Source organism: Biomphalaria glabrata, chromosome 7 (assembly GCF_947242115.1).
Source record: "Biomphalaria glabrata chromosome 7, xgBioGlab47.1, whole genome shotgun sequence".
Classification (NCBI taxonomy): domain Eukaryota; kingdom Metazoa; phylum Mollusca; class Gastropoda; family Planorbidae; genus Biomphalaria; species Biomphalaria glabrata.
This window is the reverse complement of record NC_074717.1, coordinates 15,448,249-15,474,414: the sequence shown is the minus strand read 5'-3', so window position 1 is coordinate 15,474,414 and position 26,166 is coordinate 15,448,249. Positions and strand designations below refer to the sequence as shown.

Here is a 26,166-nt window from a genome sequence, read left to right as displayed (position 1 = left end):
AATATCATATATATCATTAACTCATTAAACCTTTGTTGTTATATGCAATATTGTTATTCACTAGTATACGTTAATATTTGGTTTATTCGTTCCTAGATATCTATTGCATAAATTGATTGTGAGACTGTTAGGGGTGCCCAGGCAGACGAGCCAAGGCTAAATTATAACCCCGGCATAAAGTTAATAAACACTGCTCAGGTGGGGAGCCCGGCGGAGTACATCATACCCTAGACGAGCGCGAGGACAAAACCCACCTGACAGAAATGGGGTTATAGAATTCAGAGGCGCGCACGTAGGCCTACATGGTTGGCCATCCATTCCATACGCCTAGATTAATCTACTTATTTCTGCTAATACATTAACCAGTGGAAGCACTACTTGTTCAGTTTCTACTTAGAAGTAAATTGATTTGATGGTGAGAAAAAATGGCTAGAATTTAATTGGCTACTCAGAAATCCAGGGGCACCCCTTGCGGGCGCCCATGTTATCAGGATAAGAAGCCTACTAGTGGGTAATAGTGTATTAGGCCTATGCTGTTCGTATGGGAAACCTGTTTAGTTGTGCAGGCTAATTTTTTTTTATTTCCTACTACGTCTACTCCAATATATTAATCGAAATTTTTGGGAAGAAGTAGGTAGGAGCAGTGGCGTCATTGGGGGGCGGGGCGAGGGGGTGGTCCGTACCGGTCGACACCATTTTGGGGGTGGCAAGCAAGTTGGAAAAATTATATCTTGGCAAAAGAAGACACATTGGAAAAGGTAATAATAAAATCTCGAGATATATCTTGGAGAAGTGGTGTCACTAGGCGGAGGGGGTGTGAGGTGTGCGGTCCGCACCGGTCGACACCATTTTGGGGGTGACGACCAAGTTGGAAAAATTATAACTTGGTAAAAGCAGACACATTGATATATGCCCAAATATGCCTAGACACATCTAGATGATAGTTTAAGTGTAAATGGCACAGCACTACCTTATACTATTTCTGTCTTAAAGTATAACAAAGGAAACCTGTTTATATGATGTTAAATCCGTTTGTAATTTTAATTAAATATTATTGTAAAATTTGCAATAACATTTGAATAAATGTAATAAACATTGGGATTTTACATTTGAGTATATATGGCTCCTTTTATCTCGAAAGGCAATGGATGCGCCCAAATGAGTCACTGGTTTTGGCTTAATCTTGAGACGGGGCAGAATCTGGTGTGGCTAATCAAGCCAATTCTAGAACGGCAGACTTTGCCACAATTCGTACATGTGTATGCCTCTGATTCAGGGCTAGCGGACAGGGCAGCTTTCTTGTTTTCCCTCTTGATTAAGGCCGCTTCAATTCTTTTGTTCTCAGCAAGGGTTGTCCCAGCACGCACAGTCTGTCTCCATGCACTCCGGTCTTTGGCTATGTTTTCCCACATATTTTCGCTGATGCCTGTGGCTCTCATGTCTCGCTTGCAGACATCTCTATATGTTAGTCTTGGGCGGCCCTTGGGTCTGACTCCTTCCACAAGCTCAGCTTTAAGATATCTTTCGGGATTTTACCATCTGGCATGCGGGTGACATGTCCAAGCCAGCGTAATCTTCTTAGTGTCATGCTGTTCATATTGGCCAATCTCAAAACTTCCTGATTGGAGACATGGTCCCTCCAAGAGATGCCCATTATGCGTCTCAGGCAGCGCAAGTGGAAACTATTCAATCTGTGCTCTTGTTACATGTATGTTGACCAGCTTTCACTGCCATAAAGGAGAGTGCTCACAACACAGGCGTTGTAGACTAGGATTTTGGTCGCTGTGGTCAATTTACCATTTTCCCAGACGCGCTTGGAGAGTTTTGCCAATGCTGTGGTAGCTTTTCCTATCCTTTTTGTCAGCTCGATGTCTAAGTCTAGGTTACTGACAATTGTTGAACCAAAGTAGGTAAATTCCTGCACCACTGAAAGGGTTCCCAATTTGTATTATAGGTATTTCTGCGACGTCTTGTGCCAGGATTTCGGTCTTGGAGAGACTTATAGTAAGGCTAAACTCTTGACAAGCAGCTGCTAAGGCGTTCACTAACTTCTGTAGACCTCCTTGTGAGTGAGATACGAGTGCCGCGTCATCGGCAAACAGCAGCTCCCTTATCAAGATACGACGCCTTTTCGTTTTGGCTGTAAGACGTGCCAGGTTAAAGAGCCTTCCATCGGATCTGCTATGGATATATATTCCGTCTTCCATGGATTTAAAAGCACTGGTTAGTACGACTGAGAAGAAGATGCCAAATAGTGTAGGGGCCAGTACACATCCTTGTTTTACACCGCTCTAAATGGAGAATGGCCTGGAGGAAGAACTTTCAAACTGAACGGTGCCTGCATATTTTCGTGAAAAGCTGACACTAGTTTTCTTAACTTATTTGGGCAGCCGATTCTCTCTAGTACAGCAAACAGACCGCTTCTGCTAACAAGGTCAAAGGCCTTGGTCAAATCAATAAATGCTATGAAGAGGGGCTGCTTTTGTTCTCTGCTCTTCTCCTGTAGCTGCCGCAGAGAGAAAATCATATCTGTTGTAGATCTACCTGCCCTAAAGCATTTGAGTACAAATCAATAAAAGTAGGTAATCAACTCACTGTATTTGGTTCAACAAGAACTAGCTAGTGTTTATTGTAACATATTTCAAGAAAGTTGATGGGGAGGTGTGACACACTTAGCTATACCGCACTAGGTGCGACACTGTATCGGGAGGTTTCCATGCTGATCTTAGTTGATCAATTCACGCTGATCTTAGGATCTGATCTTAACGTAACTCTACTTATTCCTGAAGAGTCTTAAAGACGACGTGTTGCACTGTTTGCTTTTATGTGAAAAATAACGCCAAATTTTTACTATTTCTTTCAACGATAAAAACAAGAATATGGCTTGAATATATTTCTCGTCCATTGGTGAATTTGACTGAGCCGCCTCTGAGATAACACAAACTCTCTTTGTAATCTTGTTTATTAGTAGCTTTAATTTGTGTTAAACTTTTTTGGTAATGTAATTGTGTTTGCAATAAAATTTAATTTATCGTCTAAACACAGTTCCAAGTTCAAACTATTTTTTCCAGGTTTGACGCGTTCTGTTTCAATAAATTCCAATCAGTGCAGTCCAGACCTAGACAACCCTGTAGTTTGACGCGTTCTGTTTCAATAAATTCCAATCCGTGCAGAATAGATCGGAATAGTCTTGGTGCCAAAGGTTTCGCAGAATTGATTACATTGGTGATTGCTTCATCACCCTGGAGATAGTGTGTAGAAATACAGACGATTTAAGCTATAGAATACATAGGGGAAAGTGCATTGGGATACTATGGGATGCTTAACTTTAAATAGTTCTAACACATATAATTGACACATTTTTACCCACTGCTAATTTAAAATGGATTCAGAATATATTAAAATTTCTACTACAGATCAGATGAATTGATGCATTACTTTTTTGAATTATTGTAATAAAATCAAATCAATCCAAGTTTGGGTAATATGAGAAACCGGTAGGCCTACCTTACCAATGTCAAACTACAACAATACAAACAAAACATGATTTTGTAAATAAAGAAAACAAAACAAACATATTTTAAAATATCACACGTACAGATCATTGTTTTACAAATAATTTATTTCATCACTTTTTGTACATAAATCACATTCAAATGCATCAGAATCAGCTCCAGTGCATAGGCCTACAGGAGAAACCATTTTTGCAAGACATGCATTTTATTCCCATCAATTTTTGTCTTTCGGGTAACTATTTATTTTATCCCACATCCCAACAAACATTCAAAATTCAAAACTGGTTAGCAAATATATAAATCTATGCAGAGCATATAAAGTCTAGTTTGGTGACATGGTAACATTAAAAGACAGTAGGCCTACCGATAGACCAGACTAGAATATCCGTGCTGGATCTAGATATCTGATATAGAAGTATTCAAGTTATAGAACATTCTAGTTTTCCTATGCGGTCAATTAGCAAGTATTTTTGTCCCAATATATATATATATATATATATATATATATATATATATATATATATATATATATATATATATATATATATATATATATATATATATATATATATATATATATATATATATATATATATAAGCTATAAGCTGTAAAATTTCTAGGGAAAATCGCTAGAGCCATTTTCGAGATCCCTGTCCAACCACTCAGGGTTCTTTTTTTGAACCGATGAAGAATTTGCAAGCTGATAAAAGGAATTATAGTATAATATATATATATATATATATATATATATATATATATATATATATATATATATATATATATATATATATATATAAAGTTACATATAAATTTTAATTAGTTTTAAATGTTCCAATGACTTCAAGGTACAGTGGAGGAAGCACGAAGAAAGGGTCGCGTCCAAAGAAACGTTGGCTGAATAACAAAAGAAATGACCGCTTCTCCCTTGATATCCTGCTAAGAACAGCGCTGCTGACCGGGAAAAGTGGAGGACTTTGGCTACGCGAACTGTCACTGGACAGATGAGAATCACTTAAAATACCGGTATACGGAATACTTTGAATAAAACAACAACAACACATTTTCCTGTTTTGACATTTGTGTGAACTTTGTCATAAAATTGAAGGGATATATTAATAGCAATTTAAAACCAAATAGATTGTGTTGATTTAAAAGAAAAAAAAGCTGATGCAAAAATTATTTTAAATAGGTACCGGTACCAATATTTGAATAAAAAGTTTTTGATAATAAAAACGTGTCAAATCGGATAAAAAAAAATGTTCAAAATGCTTTAAAAAACATACCTACGGAAAAAAAATTGGTTAGGGATTTTCAAAAATCAAATTTTGCTAATCACTATGGCGAACAAATGTAAAAAAAAAAATCATTGAATTAGTTTATCTAGTCATCATAAACAAATATAAATGTGTGCATTGTTTTAATGATACCAGTACGTTCATTGAATAAAGCAAAATAGAAAAAAACTATAAGAAGCTATTCTGTGCGGTACCGGTATATCAAAATATCCATGATGTCTGTGACATGTATTGGGAAGCGTGGTCGAGAGGCCAAGTGCGCTTGAACTAGGCTTGACTACTTAGAAGGGGGGCTCGAGGTTCGACACCCGACTCGGGAAGAGTTGTTTACTGAGCGCCTAAAGGCAGCACGGAAAACCAACTCCTAGATACCCCCTCCCCCAACTGGTCCACAAATGTGGACCAAAAAAGCGCTCTGAGCATGCTATAAGCATGAAAGTAGCGCTATATAAAAGCTATAATAATAATGTATCTTTGTACCCATGTATGAATATTTTTTTTTTGATACAAAGAATGAATGAACGCATTTGAAAAACAATATCACCTATTGCAAGCAAAATAACTATATGGTCCAGTACTATTGTGATCCACAACAACTCGTACCCAGATATTGTACTCACTTGTTGAGTTAGCTTCTGAAGTCTTTATAACATAGGACACAGAATTCATATCTATATTGACTTGCTCTGTTTCTGTTCTTGTTTTATCTTGATAAACAAGTTGTGATTCAAATAATTTATAGGGAATAAAATCGAGATTCCAGGGCAAGGACCAGGCTATGAGGTAACCGGATATGTCATTGTTGATCATGTGAGAACAAGATATATTTTGGACTGGCCCCGGGAGGTACGGAATAGTTAATGTCAAGGGCTGTGCATTGAGCTGTACTGTTCCCGCTAGGGCAATAGATGTTGATGTCAGTGATGCTACAGCATCGGTATCAACATGTGTATCTTGATAAATATGGTACAGCCATGATGGATCATTGCAACACAGATGGTCCTGGACTTCAGACTCATTAAGGATTTTCTCTTGGATATGGGCAGGTAAATGTTGGATACCACCAATCTCTGAGGGCCAATCAGGATGACCAACAGATTTATGTAAATGAGGATTGACCCAGGAGGTATACACAATACCAGCTCCAGGAAGCTGGCAAAAAGTTTTAAATGGCGAATATTTCGATGGATTAATTCCATAAGGAAACAGCTCTACTACCACAGACCTGGGCTGAAGAAACATTGCTAATGAAAGAAGTGATCCATGCATTCCTATGATACCTTTAGAACTCCTGACAATCGATATTATTTCACTCAAGCTTTGAAGTTCTAAACTTACAGACATAACTTTGAGCTTAGTGGCTCTAGCTATAGACATGGCTAACTCTCCTTCATTAAGGATAAGCCTATTGTCTTTTCTAGATATAAGGACTAAATGGTTTTGATTCTTACATAATAAACAATCTTTCTGAAAGTGCTGAGCCAAGTATTCAGTGGCCCTCCTCACTTTGAGTAAGACATGTGTATTATTAATTATCAAAGGTCCTTGAGGTTTAAAAAATCCATATTGATACCAGAGAGTAGATGCAGAAAGTCCAATATATGTGTCAGTGAAACATATAATATCAACAGAAGTGTTAAGTTGTAAGAGTAAAATGGGGTGAGCTGAAGACAGGGAGGTGTAGACGTCAATGAATTCCCCCAAATTAAAATTGTCCGTAAAAATCAAAGATGCTTTAGGCTTTTTATTAAAATGCTGAAGATGTAGACTGTAAAGTGTCTCAAACAATGGAAGAATGTCATCATGAAGAACATGCATAATATTGTCAGGTTTAAAACGGCTCATAATAAATGTGGTTTGATCAACAATTGCTGTAGAAAAAAGTGACAAACTCTCGGCTGGAATTGAAACAAGTGATAGCCTGTGAGCATTATGGCCAGGCACTGCTGACAGATTAATAGTGAACATCTCAGTGTAATTAATACCAGTAACTACACTTTTATTGCCATGGAGAAATATAAAATCTTGTTCATTTTTCTTGTAGCAAAGGTTATGAAAGTGACATAGTTTTGTTTTGTCCTCGCAGAATGCTGAAGTACCGTGGGAAATTAAATAGTTTTTAACATGGTCATCAGCTACTTCCTCAATATTCAAATGTTCTATATCTGCTTTTACATTGCCTTTGACCTCAATGTCTTGTAAAGGATTATACAATGTAAAATGTGCATTTTCTTCCTCAACATGATGAAGCGTTTCAACATCCTTCAGAACAGCCCCATTCAGGGCCTCACATTTCTGGCTCAAACAATGAAGTTCTTTCTGCTCACTTGTCATCAACGAGGAAACAGCTAGCTGTAGGGGCTCAGCATTTGTATTGCTTTCACTTGTAGCAAAGTTATCAGTAACATGCATTACATGTGAATCTATCTGTCTCAAACTAACTTGAACTTTACTAGTTTGACTTACAAACTGAAGCTGTGTACTAAAGTTAGTGTTGATCACCACAACATCAGGCTGGTATATAATAGTTTCAGTTTTCTCAATTTCAGAATATTTTAGATTTATAGGACTGAAATCCTTTTTGAAAGAATTCTGAGTTATATGTTTTTTAATAATAAATTCATTGTTTGTTGATGATATTCCTGAATGCTCAGTTGGTAAGCTTATGGTAGGCTCTATCAAATGCTCCAATGAAATTTGACTGGTAGACATCACTTGGTCTAATAGGACTGATGCAACAATGCTTGTTGTGCTAGCCCCTTCTAGTTGATTTATTTTAAACACATCTGACTCAACCATCATTGGTGTCTCACTGATGAATGGTTGTTTGGCAGTTTCAATGGCTAGTTGACCACTTTCAAACTGACTTTCAGATATTGACAAAAGTATTTTACCAGATTCCTTAGTGCCATACTGGGAACCATCAGTGAAAATATCTATGAAAATATCTACATTAGAAGACTGTATAAACTGATGACTGTTAGTCTTCGATACAAGCAATTGACTAAAATCTCTTTCCTTTATTGCATTACTTTCAAAAGCATTTAGACTGTCTTTAAGTTCCAGATAAAAATAACTTAAAGTTATTAGAAGAAGAACCATAACACAGTGAATAGTGTTATGAATATATGACATTGTTCAGGCTTGCTTGAAATCTAGTGAAACAAAGAAACAATTAATCAATATCTTATTAAAGTAAGATGAAACCTTATAATCCAAGCAAGTTTATTTATTTAATTAAGAAGAAAATACCCACACAAAATACTTATCAGATATAATTTTGCAGAATAAGAAATGATTAACGGCTTAACATAGTTTCAAAGCATTTTATGTGCCACATCCTGCATATTTATTCAGCTGTTAAATTCTCTAAAGTGTAATTAGATTTGGGGGTCCTAAAAAACCCCCATTATATAGCTATTAGTGATTTATAAACAGTTGTTTATAAAAATGAAAAAAAAAAAACTATTTAGTCAGCATCACAGATGTGATAGAAAGAAATTACTTAACATGCTTCACAGATGTGACACAACAACCTTTATGAAAGTATTGCATTTTTTTTTTATTTTCTTCAATTTGGAATGAATTTATTCACAGAAGTTTGATCATCTCCTTAATAGCTAGTAGAAGAATATAGAAGTAAGACTAGATGAATTTGAATGAAAAGCACTGCTAATTAATTATAATTCATCTTAGCAACTTTACTAATATTTTCACTGTAAATATATGATTTAAGGTGTAATATTAAAGATCAAAAAATGTTTTAGAATGAACGAATAAAATTAAAAGTAATTGCTTCACATCATCTCAAATAACTTACAATAATTGAGTAAACATGGTTGGTTGTTGTGGTATTCCCATGATACTCTCATACACCAAAACAGGTAAAATCATTATCCTTCAAACAAAACACTTCTAAGCTTACCCGTTACAGAGTTAACAAATTTACAATGATTAGTTTGTCTTCTTATCTTATCTTATATAATACAGACATTACTTCAAAAAAAGATGATTACGTCCTATGCGTCATGCATTCAGTCATGCATATTAACCTATGACTTAAATTTTGCCAAGTCACTGGTTTTCCTGGCTAGCTCAGGCAACCCATTCCATGCTCTAATAGCGCTAGGAAAGAAGGAGTATTTGTACAAATTTGTCCTAGCATATGGAATGAGGAATGTGCCTTTATCTTTGTGTCTTTTTGAGTATTTTATTAAATTTTGTTTTTGTAGTTGAAGATGGTTCAGTGTTTTATGTATAAATGCTACTTTACTTTTAAGTTTTTGTCCTGAAGGCTTTCTAAATTTAGTGATTTTACTAAAGGTGTTACTCTAGTTAAATGTGAATATTCGTTTGTTATGAATCTCACTGTTCTATTTTGTGTCTGTTCCAGTTTCTTAATGTTTTTTTAAGTTGAGGGGTCCCAAATAGAGGATGCATATTCTATTATTGGCCTAACCAAGGTTAAATAACATTTTAGTTTTATGTTCTTATTTCATTAATAGAAATTTCTTTTGATAAACCCTAATGCTTTGTTTGATTTTTTGATATGTTGTGCACTTACAGCATGTATTTAAAGGCAAATGAGCAAATCACAAAGACCACTGACTTTAACAGAATTATCAATGGCATACAGATCATCTAATCTAACAACCAGTGGTGTAGCTAGTGTATATGATGCTAGGTGCGGATGCTGTTCATGATGCCCTCTAAAAAAATTGAAGGAAGTAAAATGACTTTTAGAAGGATAACTATCGAGATTGATTTCGATCTGAAGATTCCATTGTTGGGAAGGTGACAATAATTCACATCTATCTGTCCCATCATGAAGTTATCTCTTCACCAGTCCTGAAGAATAAATCCCCCCACCCCGTAGCTCTTTCTTGTGTGTTAATTCAGAATAATAACCTTTTTTGCCTGACATCTTTTTCTTGTGGCCAATATATCTTTGAAGTTCTGCACTAATCTCCAGATCTGAGAACATGTTTTCAGCAAAGGTAATACTGTCTTCATGACTAGTAGTTAAAAATGCCTCTATTTTCTTTACTTTGACTGTGCAGTCTTGAATTGAATAATCCCTGTTTATTTCAGTCAATACAGAATAAAAAAAAACCAAGGTAGATGAGAACATTAAAATACTGCATAGCTACTAAATGGTGAATTAAATAAAGCAAAATAATGAACAGCCTTGACTAGGGTGCGTGTCATGGATCTTCTGATTCGACAACTTTGCCTAGCAGCAACGTGGTACCAGGCAAACAAAGCATCTGACTAGACAGATTCACAAAAAAAAATATTTTTTTGCCACCAGCACATTGCTAGCTACCATTCTGTAACAATCAATTGTACTTAATGAGAACCATCAATTACCCCCACCTCATCAAAACCAGCATTTCCTAATACAGTATGAAATCCAGCACTTACTTGTAAGCAACCACCTTGTGTCATCAAATCCAGCAATCACTATGTATATTGTCAGAACCCATGATCATTTGTATATCATCAGATCCAGAAGTGACTTGAATGTCAATAGAAAAGGCAGCAGTTAATATTAAGTAATCTATTGTGTGTTACCAGATCCTGCATACACTAGTAGTAGGTAGGTTATCAGATCAATGAATAATTCTGTGATCATCCTTCAACATCATAGGATCTATTTATCAATAAATATTACAATTAGATATTAAGTTGTTTTTTAATACTATCATTTTAAAAAGACATAATATGTAATTTGATATTTTTTCCTGACTCCCTGTGTTATTAGTTTAAAAATAGAAATCTATTGTACACAAAGTTGTGTGTGTGAAAAACAAAAAGTTTACTTCATTTAAAGAAAAACTTTAAAAAGTAATAGATCTAATCAAACTTTGGGCTTTCTTTTGATATATATGTATTTTAAAGTAAAGTAAAAGTATTCCTTTCAGACCTTGCAATCTATATGGCAGATGATGTAAAGGTCAAAGTTTAACAAGGGTGTTATGTGGCCAGCACAATGATCAACAGCATTTACTTTCCGCATCTAATGTCAGGTAACCATCAGAGTTAAGTGGACTCATGGACATCCTAAAAATCCCTAAATTCCAAGTTTCAGTTTTCACTAAGATTCAAACCTAAGACCCCTCAGTTTGGAAGCTAAGCTCTGACACCAAGCCCCAAATATATTTTAAAGCTGTATGATAAATACTTGTTAAAAAAAAATTTACTTTTTTATTATTGGCAGTACAACAATAATTTATAGATCTATAGATAGGGCCTCTGTGGGAGAGCTGTCAGCTCAGCCAGCGGGGTTTGGGGCATAGCCCTGAGAGCAAATGTTCTCTTGCATTCACCTGATGTCTACAGTTCACTATCCATCCTATTAAAAAAAGCAGGTCAAATTCAGTGAAATAAAGTAAGGTGGGGGCAAAGGCAGTCAACGTAGTGTAAAATGACAATCGAGATAAATGTAGCGTGAGTTTCAAGTAAATAAATATTATAAAATAATCATTTTAAAATAGTACAACATTTTTCATATTTTTAGTTCTGCAAATTAAATGAGCTATTCATTTTTATTCTTCCTATGTTTTCTTTATTAATACCTGCGGTACATATGTAAATTTCAAGCAAAAAATCTTATTAATAATTACAAAAATCTCAAGGTTTCTTTTTTCAAATTGTATTTATCCAAAACAGGAAATTTTTCATTAATAATAATTATTAAAGTATTCCTATTCAGGCATTTAAAAACGATTAATTGCACTTTTTTTTAATGAAGTTTATGAAAAGAAGTCTTCAAATTTTAACAAATTTTTTTTTGCTCAGTGTTATTTTCATTTACAATTCATAACAATTATCTATTTGATGTATATATATTATATATTTGATATATATATATATATGACCTTTACTTCATCAGCCCTATAGATTGCAAGGTCTGAAAGGGGAACTTTACATTTTACTATAAATATATATATATACACACACACATATATATAATATATATATTTAAATATACTATAATTAAACAAAATAAAACCCATTAGAGATCTTTAACTTGTATTATTTATGTTTCAGCTCATATTAAGACAAAATTAAAAAAAATATTTTTGTCAAATGCTTTTTTAAAAAGACATTATCATTTTACATGAAAAGAGCGTGAAGTTTTGACCTCATATCTTAAAGACTTTTATAATCCAGTCAATTAAAGTAAGTTTTTTTGGTCACATGTTTTTTGTCACTTCACAAAGGCTAATTTTTGATGAATGAAATAATCACAATGATTACAATTATCTCATCAAAATAAAACATTGGTATCATTGGAAAGCATTATAGCTCTCTCTAACTAAGTAGGTTACAGTGCATTTTATGATTATTTTGAATTTTTAAAAATCAAAGTACCTATTATAATTGACTCAAAAGGAACAGAGTAAAATATTTGCCCTTTGGGAGTGTTTTAATAGAATTTAATAATTGTTAGTGTGCAACATAGTATGAATTTGGAATGGTGCGAATGTGTGTTGAAAGAGGAAGATAGAAAAAGATAAGAAAATGGTGTAATGATTAATCTAAACGAGTTTATTACTGACATATTATTATTTATTGAACCAAGATTAAAGTTCTCATAATCTACTATTGATGGGTCTGTTTTGGTGTATGATTAAGAGTCTCAGCTGCTCGTACACAATAATATAAATATAGCAGATGCTATATGGTTTTAACTACACAAAAAACTTGACTCAGCCAAAGAGCTTATATTTAAATCCAACTACATTAATAATAGACATAGGTGTCAGAATAAATCTAAATCTAGCTTTTTAACTTCTTGCTAGAAGCATCTGTGAGTACTGTCAAAAACTGGGCAGCATTAACTTCACTCTGTGCTTTGTTTATTTTATTTTATAGTGTTCAAACCTCTAGTAACTATTGCTTCACATTTGGTTCTTGCACATACATGCTTATTTTGGGTCATACATTTCTAAGTGCAGTCCCTTGATTGCTAAATGTTATTATGGAAAACTGTTGATAGGCTAAAGTAGCTTTAGCAGTAGCGAATCAATCTATTAAATAAGTATTTAAATGTTGGTGAAGTATCTAAATGGGGGTTTGCTAGCGCTTTCATATGAAAATTACAATTTCTATTCAGATGTTTGGTTTAATCCACATGTGATCAACATTTCAAGCATCGCACTCCACTGTGGTTGTTTATTTTTATCCCTATGAACTTTGATGTTTGTTTTGTCTTCAAAATTGTTTACCCTGTCATCGACATTAACAGAAGGGAAAGCCAAACAAATTTGATTAACAGAATCGAGAAATATGCGAAACAACAACATACCAAAAGAAAAAGTGCTGACATCAGTTTCTGAGAAGAAAACAGGATGCTGCAAAATAAAAGTATTACTCATGCCTCAAACACGAGCCTGCGAAGCAGCGAATATGAAAGAAGGATCATGGTGGTACTTTCAAGTTATTAGTCAAATGATTAAGAAAGATTTTAAAATAAAACTGTGACATTGATAAACTTTTTTGATGAAAGCAGGACATTTGCTATATATACAGAGAGAGAGAGAGACAGCAGCCATCTGGAGAAATACCAAAAATAAAACACAAAGGTTTGATAAAAAGCTTGCGTTTTTTCGCGAATGGCGGTGTTCAGGGTGTGAATCTGTCAAAACCAGTTCTTAGTAAGTGCCTATATGAGGTAAAACAAGCCTGTGTACGAAATTTCATGCTGATCAGTATGGCAGTTTTGAGATCTTTTGATCAATTAGTGGTATTAACTTAGAAATATATAGTTAATTATTATACTATTTACTATACTTTTGTTTTTACAAGACTACAATAAGAGTAACTAGAATACTAGATCTATATATATATAGTAGGCCTATATAGATTTTATTCTATCTGATTTATCTATACCTCTATAAATTATAGTGTAATAGAATGGCTATATGTTTTTATAATAGTCTTAGACTAAGAGTTTAGAGGATTAGAGGGATAGAATATAGGCCTATTATAAATTATAATAGAATACATTTAATCTAGATCTTACTGATGTAAGTATTAATTATATTATTTAAATTATTAGATCTACTACTGTAACTATTATTATAGAGTCTAGATCTCGATAATATTAAATATATTAGATCTATATAGAAATATAAATCTAGCCTATATAATAGCTAGAGTAGATTCTAGTCTAAAGTCTAAAGTTACTCTAACGGACTCTACTTCTACTCTTATCCTATTTTATGAAATACAGACGTAACTTCACTTCAAAAAAGAAGATGATTACGTCCTATAATACACGAATTGTCTGTTCAGAAATCGAAGTACTTAGTAGATAGATATCGGTAGAGATATTATATATCATAAACATAGATTATAGACTAGATATAGATCTATGTACTAGAAAATCTAGACTAGATCTTAACAAGGACTTGGGTGTCGGTGTTCGGGTCTGGTCAAAGGTTACGTATTGTATTCTTTTTCGTTGCTAGTCTAAACTCTAAACAAACTCGACTCTATAGAGGAATGTAATATTTAGAGAGTCTAGAATCTAGTTTATCTAGATACAGGTCTTATTACAAATTGAAGGCTGTTTTCACATTTTGATTTTATACATCTGTATTTGCTGTAAATCTAAAATAGAATCTAGATCTATAATTATAAGAGCGTAGAATTAAAACATTTTAAGACGATATCTAACCTAAAAAAAGCACCCAATCAAAACAGTCGTATGTGTAAATATGTTATTTAGTTAGCCTGCACGTGGTGAATTCATCGATTAAATGCGTGAAGCCGTCGCTTCGATAGTTTACTAGCTGAAAAGCCTATCTAGACATCTAGCTGCCGGAGCATTTTATAATTAGATTTACAACATACGGTACTACATTACCAAGCTTTAATAGAGCTGGTTAATTAAAACATTTATAATATAGTTTAATTTAGAATTAACACGAGCAGTTTCCATTTCGTTTGGACTATATATTATTGTTTAACGGCCGATTTGTTTACATTTGAGAGGTAAATATAGATTGAAATCTAGTCCTGATATTAAAATAAATAAATATATTCTAAATAGAAATTATAGATCTTTGACTATTTCGGTATAGTTAAGCAACACAACACTTTAGAGATCTAACTCATATTGATACAAATTTTATTATTTGTATTTGAGATAGAATAAATATGTAAAGTATAGACTTAGACTATAGACAGATAGTTGAGATAGATTAATCGGAGTAACATTTAATTTCAAACATAATGCAATTATTATACTTTTTTATATAGTCATACAGACTACGTTTTTTGATCTTATGAGCGCTTTTTTTTTTAATTTTTTTTTTTCATAAATATTTTGTCATATTCGGAAGAACCAGGCATATGGAATAATAGATCTATGTGTGCTGATTATTAACATAAATCATTATAATGTAATATAATATGTGTAGGCATAGCATAGTTGAGTCTGTATTATTTTGATTGGATATTTTTGTTTTTAAATGCCCAAATAAGCCTGCGCGATTGTCAATTCTGATTTTTTAATAAGTAAAATAGATACAACTGAATACTATTTACAGGATCAATTAATAGATTCTACCAGTGATCCCCATCCCCCTTCTTTTTTCCCTTCATCTCTCTCTTCTCTTTCAGCTATAATATATATTGTGTGCTCCATTGGCATATATGCATTAAATTGCTATTAGATTAGTAGGCTATATGTGCGTTTTTTAAAACTTATTAGACATTTACGTTTATTTAAAATATATATTTTTTGTTGTTGTTGCCGTGAAATAGAACTATGTATATATACTTGCATTTTTTATGTGCTTGTGCTGCGAGGCTGCTTTGGTTCCACTAATTTATAATTATTGATTTTTTGTTTTTCTCAAAATGGTTTGCCAAGCAGAACAAATAGACAGATCTATATATTTTGTAAACAGGGCTAATTATTAATCATTGATTCGTGTCTTTATAATCAATTAGATGACTCTAAGATTTTTTTTTAGAATAATTAGATTCTTCGAAACTTAAAAAAAAACAACATATTAGACCGTCTAGATTTAAAATTATTAGGCCTACTTTGTGAACGCAGAAATGCGGTTGAGATTTAAATTATGAAAAAAGGGGGGGTTGGGTGGAATACAATTAAATGAAAGGAGGAACAAAAATAAAATTTAAAAAAAAATTATTGATTACTCCGCCCTGTCAGCCCCTTTCATTTTTCCATTTAATGTTTGATCTTCCAAAATTTATTTGTTTTTGTTTAATTTAAAAGTGTTAAATGATACAATTATTTTTGATAATGGCTGGTTTTACTTCAGAGTAAAATAAATAATTAAATGCAGCTTGATTATCTACAACATCCCTCCCTAACCTGTCATTGATATCACTAATCTAATGTTTTTGTTATGAAGCCCTCTCTGCATAAGAAGTCTACGCATTTACGTTTTCTAAGTCACATGCATTCATACATGCATTAAATTTAGAAGATTCATTTACAATACATATTTTTGTTTTTTCACATTGTTATAGATTCCTTGTAAACCATGCCCGAAACAACAGATGCCCCAGTTCCCGAGACTGATGCCAAAGCAGCAGAAGCTAAGCCAACAGAAGCCCCAGCCCCAGCGGTAGTTCCTGTAAAAGAAATGAAAAGTATTGTTTTGACAGGTTTTGGAGGAGTCAAAATGATGAAAGTGCAACAGAAGCCAGAGCCATCCGCTGGTGATGGGGAGGTTCTTATTCGAGTTAAAGCTTGGTAAGACCTAAAGGGGAGAGTCTTTTTTGGTGATTTGAAAGGGGGTAAGCAAACAGGTGCCCCATGGAAAGGCTTTATAAAGATCAGCTTAGGCGCCAACTTGCTTTGATTGACATAGAAAAGAGCACCTGGTTTCATGCGTCTTTTGGAATGAGACAGCTGGAGATCACTTACAAAAACACATTTGAGATCAAAAGACAATCCACTGATGAGGACAATGGTTATGTCTGCACTAACAATGGTTATATCTGCACTTGATGTGGCAAAATATGTAGATCGCATCTGGGGCTGCATAGCCATTTGCACTTCTCATTAAACTTCAGACTTGAAGACAAGCCTTATACAATGAATAAATTCTTTTAAAAAAAAAGCGATGCCTACTAGATGTATAAGTTTTAGGGTAGATTATAATTAACATGTTACTTCATAGACTATGTAGTAGTCACACATAGGTATGTGTATATTAAGTTATAAATGTTATAACAATGCAAGCAACAAATATACCATTCATGTATTATGTTTATGACAGTGGCATGAGTTTCACAGACCTGATGGTCAGACAGGGTGTGATTGACCATCCACCCAAGACCCCAGTTATCATGGGGTTCGAATGTGCTGGTATTGTGGAGGCAGTTGGAGCTAATGTCACAGACTTCAATGTGAGTACCTATATATTCTTATCTTATATAATACAGACGTTACTGTGAGTTTGATCAATTTGCATTTTAACATAGCAATGCTTAGACTAAGATGCACATTTTAAGGTAGCAATGCTTAGACTAAGATGCACATTTTAACATAGCAATGCTTAGACTAAGATGCACATTTTAAGGTAGCAATGCTTAGACTAAGATGCACATTTTAAGGTAGCAATGCTTAGACTAAGATGCACATTTTAAGGTAGCAATGCTTAGACTAAGATGCACATTTTAAGGTAGCAATGCTTAGACTAAGATGCACATTTTCAAAAGACAAAAAAAGACATTTGCTTTTAAAATTGATAGAAGAGCATGATGTTTTGACGCCAAAGCTTTAGTGGCATTCAGTGGCACCAGGCAGGATGTGGGCTGTTGGTTGGGTATCACTGATGTAAAGTGTAAAACTTTTGCAACGGAATATTTTTTTCTTTATGCACTCACACCTTATTAGTAAGCATTTTATGGTTAAAAAAAGAAAATCCACACAATACATAACACTAGTAACGTAAAATGAGGCCATGAAAAAAATCATAAACAAAAACATGAATGAAAAATTCTTTTGCGCATAAATAAATAAAAAACATCAAGTGTATGTACATGAATCCTTATTTAAAAAAGAGAACTCTTCTTCGATTTGATATGGGGCTAACAATTATGCAACTTTAAATCCATATTATGTTATTATTGTTGTATAGTTAGCTTACACCTACAAATCAAACTCTGCTTCAAGAGATAAAAACATAATCACTAGACAGTAGGCCTACGTCACTCTTACTGCTGTATACTGGCCTGTTATGTACTAGGGATGTGAAATCCCTTTCTAAATTGTTTATTAGTACCTTGATGTTGACTAAGCTATAACACAAATAAGTATGTATGATTAAAAAATATATACTGGTATTTTCAAAAATAATGAACATGGCATGAAAAGTTCCAAATAATAATTCCAAAAGCCGTTACTGATAAGTTTTGCATTACAGTGAAGACAAGTTAGACTTGAAGTTGTTTGTCTCGTATCGCTATTTTAAAACAGGTGTTTAGATCTACAAAGAATGTGCCGCTTTGCTTGAAGTCTTAGTGAGTAATATTCGGCAATGACCTGATATTTTGTAAGATCTGCGCTTTAGGAAATAGTCTAAATAAACATGAAGTTCTCTACTTTATAGTAGGCCTACTTTATAACTGTATAGTTGAAGATATATTTTATAGATCTAGATGTAAAGTTGTAGATATACTTTATAGCTGTATAGTTGTACATATACTTTAGAGTTTGATTTTTAACTATTGTATCTTTTGAATGCGGGAAACATTTAAAAAAAAAAAAGGCCACCTTGTGACCGCTCGTGACTGCGCGTGACTTGTCAAGGTCAATGTTATTTACAGTTTTCTTATTTTAACTCTACCTTATGGGAAACTCCAGTAATAGTCTAGTAGTTTCTTTTCAGTTCAAATCTAGCAGGGCCTGTGTAGTGTAAGAGCGTAGACACACGATCAAGTTTTCGCCTTAACGGGAAAAAATGTGCTAATGTTTTCTCGTGTCTTTTGTAGTTTTCATATTTAACGGGACTTTCCCATTCCGTGTCAGGTTATTTAGTTAATCGAATAATCAACTAATTACTGCCGTTAATACAAATATTGTTGCCATCCCATTTATCAGAGGAGAGAAGTTGTATTACATAGGCAATTTGAGGAACTCAGCCATTGCCAAACGAAAAGTGTCTACCAGGTACAGAAACTTATGAAAGCCCCAAAATACTTTTTGTTTGTTAGGGATGAAGCATTTGGACCACACACATGTTTACAACCTTTTTGGGGAAGACATTTGACAGTCGAGAGACGAATATATATCGGTTGTACAGAGGACGGAGGCGCATTTGATGCAGATAATACAATTAGGAGCATTGCTTAACACACGCTGGAGCGTTCCTAGGCAAATGTTCGTCATAATTCGTGTTTTTAATTTTGAATAAAAATTTAATATACATATTGTAATAATCCTGCCTCTGCACAGGCGCTTATGGCGCACACCAAACACTGGGGATGGACGGACTGTGTAGGTGAGAGAGAAGAGACGGCGGGGATCCGACTGAAGTGATTAGACAAAGGAGTCCGAGTTGTCTGGAACTAAAGAGCCGCCCTTCGTTCTACCATCTGTTTGGATTACGGACCTGGAGCGACACTGGAAAATGTGTTGTTGGTCTGAATTAAGGTTTGGTAGGAAAGGTCTCTTGGAACTTAAATCAAGACTCATTGTGTAACAAAGGCTGAAGTCACTGTTTTGAGATAATAAACACGTCATTATTTACACTTTACAGTAAACCTCCGCTGAGTTGCCTCTCTTAAATTTACAATACCGGTAATACTAAGCTCATTTTTTTTTCTCAAATTATCAAAATCCTCCTAGGCGTTAAGCTAATTTCTGTTCAAGCATTTTTTGTAGCAGTACAATGTTTGTACACTTTAAATGTTTTGTCCCATAGAAAAGGTCTAGCACCGATCAACGTAATAAGTAGGCTAGTTCTTTCACTATAATGAAAGCCAAAATGGGTACAGATCTAGATATATACAATAAACTTAAAGCACGTCTTGTAACAGTGTGTTGTAGACTGAAAACAGTTAATCATGTTAACTTGTCACGCTTATACCGTGAAGACAAGAGACAGCTGTTTCAAAGCGCCGTTACGAACATTTCGCCGCCTTGACGTAATGGGCAAGCTCCCATTCCCTTCTACGGCTGTGGCGTAGCTAGGAATTTACCATCATTTTGAGAGCCCGGTGGGGCTTGACCTCTTTGGGGGCCCCTGCATTTTGCGTAATATTTAATGTAAAAAACAATCTTTTGGGCCCCCCTCAAGTAGGGGCCAGGGGGAGTTTCAAAGTCTCCCCCTCCCTCCCCCACCATAGCTACGCCTCTGCGTCACGGCAATAATCGTGTGTGTCTCCGCTCTACCACTTGTTCTGTTTCCTTTCTTCAATAGTAGACATTCTCTTTCGCCGTTTTTCTACCAGTCACTTTGACTTCATTCTTAAATATCGGAAAATCGATTTCTTTCATTACGGCTAGTTGTATAAACCTGATAACCTCACACATTTATCTACTTACCACTCATTGTCTTCACATTATCGATACTCCCATTTCTGTCTACTCCACTCAAGTTTGACGCAACCAAAACATTATTTGTATCGATTAATACCCCACTCATCGTTGGCAAAGTCTCCCCCCTCACTCCACACACACACCAAAAAAAAATCAAAAGTTGTAGACCAATAACATTTGAGAATCACTCAGATTAAAACATTATTTTCTAAAAAAAAATTCCTGTCTCCTTAAAAAAATAACAATTCTAGTCTAACTAATAGTGAGCAATGTTAGAGAGAGGCCTTCGATGTTCTTGGTGAATGTGTTCGTTTTAACAGAGCTTGCCGCTCTCTGTGACTCTGGAGGATCTACATAGCATAAATGATATCCATACATGGCCAGTCTAACTTCTCTCAAAATTACTAAATGTGTAGGCTAATGAGTAGCAATTCTAATTATGTTCCGATTGTAACATCAAAACAAGAGTTTTTTTTACTTAATTTAAAACTGGGAGCAATCTATCTGTAATCTAATCACGGCATATCTGTATGAAGTTGCGGATGCTCGCATGGGCGTGTTTGTGGAGATGCCTTCATTGTTCATCTGTATGTGAGGAAGGCAAAGTATACAGTGCTGTAGTCCTTCCCTCACTTTTAAAGGCTTTAGAAATCTAGACCTTATTTTACCGCCACTCCAAAAATCTGAACTCCTTCCACCTCCACTGTTTAAGATACACTAGGTGAATTGGTTTGACCAAATACCAGAGTCTAAGATCTTACAGAGGTACATGATACATGTCACTTGTAGTCTGCTAAACGACTTTTAAAAAAAAAATTGGGAGCTGTAAGCTGGAAAGCGCTCTCAAGGGGTTTAACGCGAGATATAATGACGCTCTGAAGAGCCCCCTCAAAGAGCGTGATATTGACATCCATGACAGGGAAACGCTAGCTCTTGATCGCCCCTCGTGTCGTGAATTTTGAGATACGAGGCAAGAAATTAGAATTTTGAGATACGAGGCAAGGAAATCAGCCATGAGCAAAGATCACGAAAAAACAAATCGGACATTCTGCAACAGTCCCTAACCATTTGTTCTTTATGAAGGAGAGGATCAGACTCAATAGCCATCTTCGTTTTCATAGGTAATGAGATCGTGCTCATCTTGGACCAGGCTGGAGGTTATATTTAATTTCAATCAAACATTCACATCAAGCTTGAACTTGAAGGACCCCCCCCCGGCTTCTTTTTTTCCCTTGTATTTATAGCCTCACTCAAATTCGCTTTTCCACTTTAGAGGGAAGAACGAAAGTGTTCTATTCGAAAGATCCTTGTTTATTTTAACTCCTTTTGCTATTGTTAGTAATATATGAAATGTACTAGTGTTATGTAAGCATACTTTAAAAAAAAAGATTTTCATACATGGCATACACATTATAAATAGCTAGTTTTTTGGTATAGTCGGTGTACAAATTAAAGGGTGTACAAATTAAAGGGCGTGTTGGTAAGTCATGTTTTTTTAAACGTATAGGGCAATTGTTGTGTACTTTGTAGCACTTCATAATGGAATGTTTTAAGCTGTTCCATTGGTAGCACACAATAGGGAGAAAGCCTTAGACTTGTACTCTATGACTTACAAATATTCATTCAAAAACAATGTTCAACTAACTATCGGTAATAAAAATGTGATACGAAGATCAACTGCCACACATTGAGATAGTGTTGAAATTAAAGCTCAATTCTTTGATTTTGTTAGCAAAAGTTCAATTGAACGTCATTGACACTATTTAGTTTATTGTGAAACTCTCCACTACAAATGAAACAACTTTAACCTTGGACTTGTTGCTCATTATTACGTGACAGTTACGATGCGCCGGGTGTGTGTGTGTGTGTGGTAGTATTGTAAAATTGAAAATGATTTAATTTATAGCATCTCAAAAAAAAAAAAAAAAAAAAAACGACAAGGTTACAAAGACAGTTTGTGTGGAAATACAAACTCAAAATCGACTCCCGAAGTGGTCCACCCAGGCAGGTAAAAAGGCAGGTTTCGATATTTTCAGAAAGAATATCAGAATGAAATTCTATCAAAGACAAATGACAGAAAAATGGAGGAAAAAAGGTTAAGAGATGTTGTGTGGTGCCCCAGTGGTCCAGCAGACCAAAGGATAGGGGAAAGTGAATGTGAAGTTAAATGTGAACCTGGCCTAACTGATGTCTTATCATGAATTTGTTTGATTTAATTGTTTTGAAAAGGGTCAATCTCTTATTCAAATCCTCAAGAAAAAAAAACATTTCCTAAAAAAAATTTTTGTTTGTGTTGCATTTCTACATTTCAGTTCATGCGATAATATGAAAAACTACATATTAATTGTTGTTATAAATTATGCTCAACTTATATGCATACTAAATAGATTTTTTCTCTTAAAAAATAAACATTTTTTTTGTAAATGTAGTAGTTAGTATGACAGAACTTACATAACTTAGCGATACAAATGAAAAAAAAAAAAATTTTTTTACAAAAAAATGTAAAATCGTTTGCATAAATTTGTTAAAAATATGGTTGCGGGCTGTCTCCCCTACTAAAGAGCCTCCGTGTTTGTTACTATTAATAGTGAATAGTTGTAAAAATGGTGTATTATGAAAAAACTGCTTGCATAAGTGATTTTAAAAATTAGATTTTTCGTTTTCAGAAAAGAAAATAGTAGCCGTTGCATCAGAACTTTGAATGATCTAAAATATCATGATGTCCGATTTCCATTTTCTTTTCTAGTTTCTGAGATCTAAACGGGACGGACTGACGGACAGGCCACACAAAACTAATAGCGTCTTTTCCCCTTTCCGGGGACCGCTAAAAAACACTGATGAATGCCATCCTGTGTGCTTTGCACACCTTGCCTATAATTTATTTGGGGGGGGGAGCATATTAACATGATTTAAGGTAAAAATATAGCTTGTATATTTTATGTTTCAAAAGTTACTTCAGAATTCAAAATAATAATTTTATTTATAAAGCGTGGTTAACAAACAAAGTGTAGGTTCAAGGCGCTGTGAAAACATTACAAACACAAACACGAGAGCTAAAATGACAAACTAATCTAAAAAAGTTTTAAACAGGTAGATCTTAATGTTCTTCTTGAAAGTAGTGTAGCATGTTGTCTGTCTGAAATCAATTGGGAGTGAGTGGTCCGGGCTCTCTGAGGGACATATGAAGTGATCAGTTCGCTAAGGTACAAGGGCATCTCATTGTTAATTATACACTGATGACAAAGTGTGGCCACCTTGTAGTCGATTCTCACTTTCACTGGAAGCCAATGTTCATGTAAATGTTTATTATATATATATATATATATATATATATTTTATCATGAAAACTTCTCGTGACAAAAACGTCTTGTACCAAAACGTCACCTACACAGCTTAAACTTAAATAGCTAAGCATGACATTTAGGTGTAGCCGTTTTAGCGTGACCATTTTGACATTTTACTCATCAGAATGTTCCAATGAAAGAAAGTACCCTGAATAATGCACATATATCTGTATTTGACTGGGTTGCTCCAGCCACTATTTTAGAGCTAGGTCTAGCTATACCCCCCCCCCCCCAAAGTCTTCTTAATCCTGACATTTTAATATGGTATTTAATCAATCTGCGGACTTGAACTCCGTTTACAAATATGTTGACCTTTTCCAATTACAAAGAAAACATTAGATGAACTAGAGAACACGTAAACATGTTTTTCTCTTAGAGAACGTAGGACGAAAAAAAATTGCTTGGAAATTTGGAAGAAATGGAGCAAGAAGGAAAAGTTCTACCTAATTCGAAAATAAATAAAATGTGCTTTTTAAAATTTAACATATTTTCATGTTTATTGTAAATTTGATGTGATGTGCTATATTTTTAAACCTAGTTAATGAACAGGCTACTCTGAAAACTAAAACAGTCTTGAATATGCATGTGTTGAAGATTTACACGTAGGTAAGAAATCACACTGCCAGCACGTCGTTTAATTATTCTGGCCTTAATAAACTGCATTACTAGATAATCTACGTTGTGGCTGGTCACTGTGTGTCATTATTGGAAAACAAACCTGAACTAGGTCAAGGTAAAGCGAAAGATGTAAACATTTTAAAGAGCCACACTTCTTGAGTTGTATTGTAGTATGATTTTTTCTTCGTTTATCGTGAGGTAAAAATGACACTGTGCTGAAACAAACTGGCACTAAAAAAACAACAACACAAGATTATTAAGAGAGTTTGTGTTACCACACAAACACAGAGGCGGCCCCCGTCGGACATGCTCAATGATTAAAAATATTCAAGTCATGTTTTTCTTTTTTTTGAAACAAAAATAATATCGCAAACAAACAAAATGCATAAAATATACTTAAAAGAAATCAACAAAGCTTGTATTAAACGTATCAATTAGTTTAGATCAGTCATGTAATTAAATGTATCTAGATTAAAACTAATAAATCTGTGTGATAAATATTTTTTTACCAATTGTTTTTGTTTAGCGCAATTTCTTGCTTTTAGCTTTTTCAATACGCTATGATCCTATCACTTGTTTTACCAGATGGAAAGAGGTAGGGGGAGAAAGAATGGGGTATATGGGTGATCACTTTTTAACTGTATTAATATTCTTTTTTTTTTTTAAAAAAAAAAAGGAGGGAATGACCTGAATTCAAACTTGTGAGCTAAAGCCTTCTCAGGCTTCTCAAGCCTATTCTACTAGCGAATAGTCTATGAACATAGAAGATTGTATAGTTATCTATTGTTTCTATTTCATGTTTGTGTTCACTAAACCTCAGACTACAATCTATAAAAGGTAGCCTAATAATTCAGCTTATACCACCACTCAATCAACTACAATTTCTTTCCCTCGTTAGATATACCAAACAAAATATTTTTTTACCAATAGTTTATCAACTAATTGGTTAGTTTTGATTCTTGTGCTTTTCGTTTAGGTAAAAGAAATAATTGTACAAAATTTCAGCTTGAGATTTTTAGATTTAGAAAATGTCCACAAAAAAAAAAAGCTATTAAGATACTCTGACACATGAACACATCACACACACTGAACCCCACTTCTCAACTTCCAGCACAGTGTAGTGGCACCATCAACTCGTGACACTGACTTGGTTTTCAGTACCTGCACTTTTGAGTTAAATCAATTTTCAATCGTTAGCTCCACGACTCACGTTCATTTTCCATTCTGACTCTTCACCTAATTCGTGAACCTGATCCATAGTCTGCGCCACTAGAAATGTCTTGCGACAGCAATTCTACTGTTGCTTTAGGAAGAGCTCAACACAGGGCTCAACTCTTTCCACTACTGGAAGAGCTTACATCTCAATACCATTTTGAGCTATAGTGTCACGCTTTCTAATTAGATAACGCGCATGCTCCTCTAGACTGACCATCATTTTGTTAATAAATAAAACCATTGTGTATTTTTTAGTTCACCCAGTACATGTACACGTTAGAAATGTACAATCACATGCAGCTGAAAATAGTTCTTATTCGTCTCTGGAATCTACATTTTTAGCGGCCCCCGAAAGGGGAAATCACGCTATTAGTTTTGTGTGAAATGTCTGTCCGTCCGTCCCGTTTAGATCTCGTAAACTAGAAAAGATATTGAAAACCCAACATCACAATATTTTAGACTTTTAGACCATTCAAACTTCTGATGCAACTGCTACTTTTTTTTTCTGAAAGCGAAAAATCTAATTTTTAAAATCAGTTATGCAAGCAGTATTTTAAATAGAAAAAGCTAAATAGTATGCATTATAAGTTAGACCTAATTTAAAACGAATAGTAATCTTGTAAACTTCATTTTCTTTAAT

The 26,166-nt window shown here is 34.3% G+C and overlaps 2 protein-coding genes across 15 annotated transcripts in view; one reads left to right on the top strand and one right to left on the bottom strand.

Moving 5' to 3' along the window:
- Positions 1-4,121: 4,121 nt before the first annotated feature.
- LOC106069623 (protein O-linked-mannose beta-1,4-N-acetylglucosaminyltransferase 2-like) lies at positions 4,122-14,264 on the bottom strand. 12 transcript variants are annotated; one of them, XM_056036924.1, is made up of 3 exons: positions 14,200-14,264; positions 10,236-10,464; positions 4,122-7,966 (listed from the first exon to the last, which is right to left on the bottom strand). In XM_056036924.1, exon 3 carries the CDS (start codon positions 7,944-7,946, stop codon positions 5,352-5,354), a length of 2,595 nt encoding a protein of 864 aa, XP_055892899.1. In that variant the 5' UTR covers positions 7,947-7,966; positions 10,236-10,464; positions 14,200-14,264; the 3' UTR covers positions 4,122-5,351. The 12 variants fall into 12 exon arrangements, with proteins under 12 accessions (XP_055892899.1, XP_055892892.1, XP_055892893.1 ...); XM_056036917.1 differs by having other exon boundaries at positions 14,022-14,262; XM_056036918.1 differs by having other exon boundaries at positions 14,060-14,262.
- Positions 14,265-14,563: 299 nt separating this feature from the next.
- Positions 14,564-26,166, top strand: part of LOC106069657 (synaptic vesicle membrane protein VAT-1 homolog-like) — a 42,326-nt gene continuing 30,723 nt past the window's right edge. For 2 of the 3 annotated variants that reach the window (XM_013229377.2, XM_013229367.2), the window contains exons 1-3: positions 14,566-14,816; positions 16,329-16,554; positions 17,084-17,213. In XM_013229377.2, the coding sequence (XP_013084831.1) occupies positions 16,343-16,554; positions 17,084-17,213 (342 nt within the window). In that variant the 5' untranslated portion in view covers positions 14,566-14,816; positions 16,329-16,342. Of the gene's footprint in view, positions 14,817-16,328; positions 16,555-17,083; positions 17,214-26,166 lie in introns of all 3 variants that reach the window. The other variant, XM_013229358.2, reaches the window with a different exon arrangement.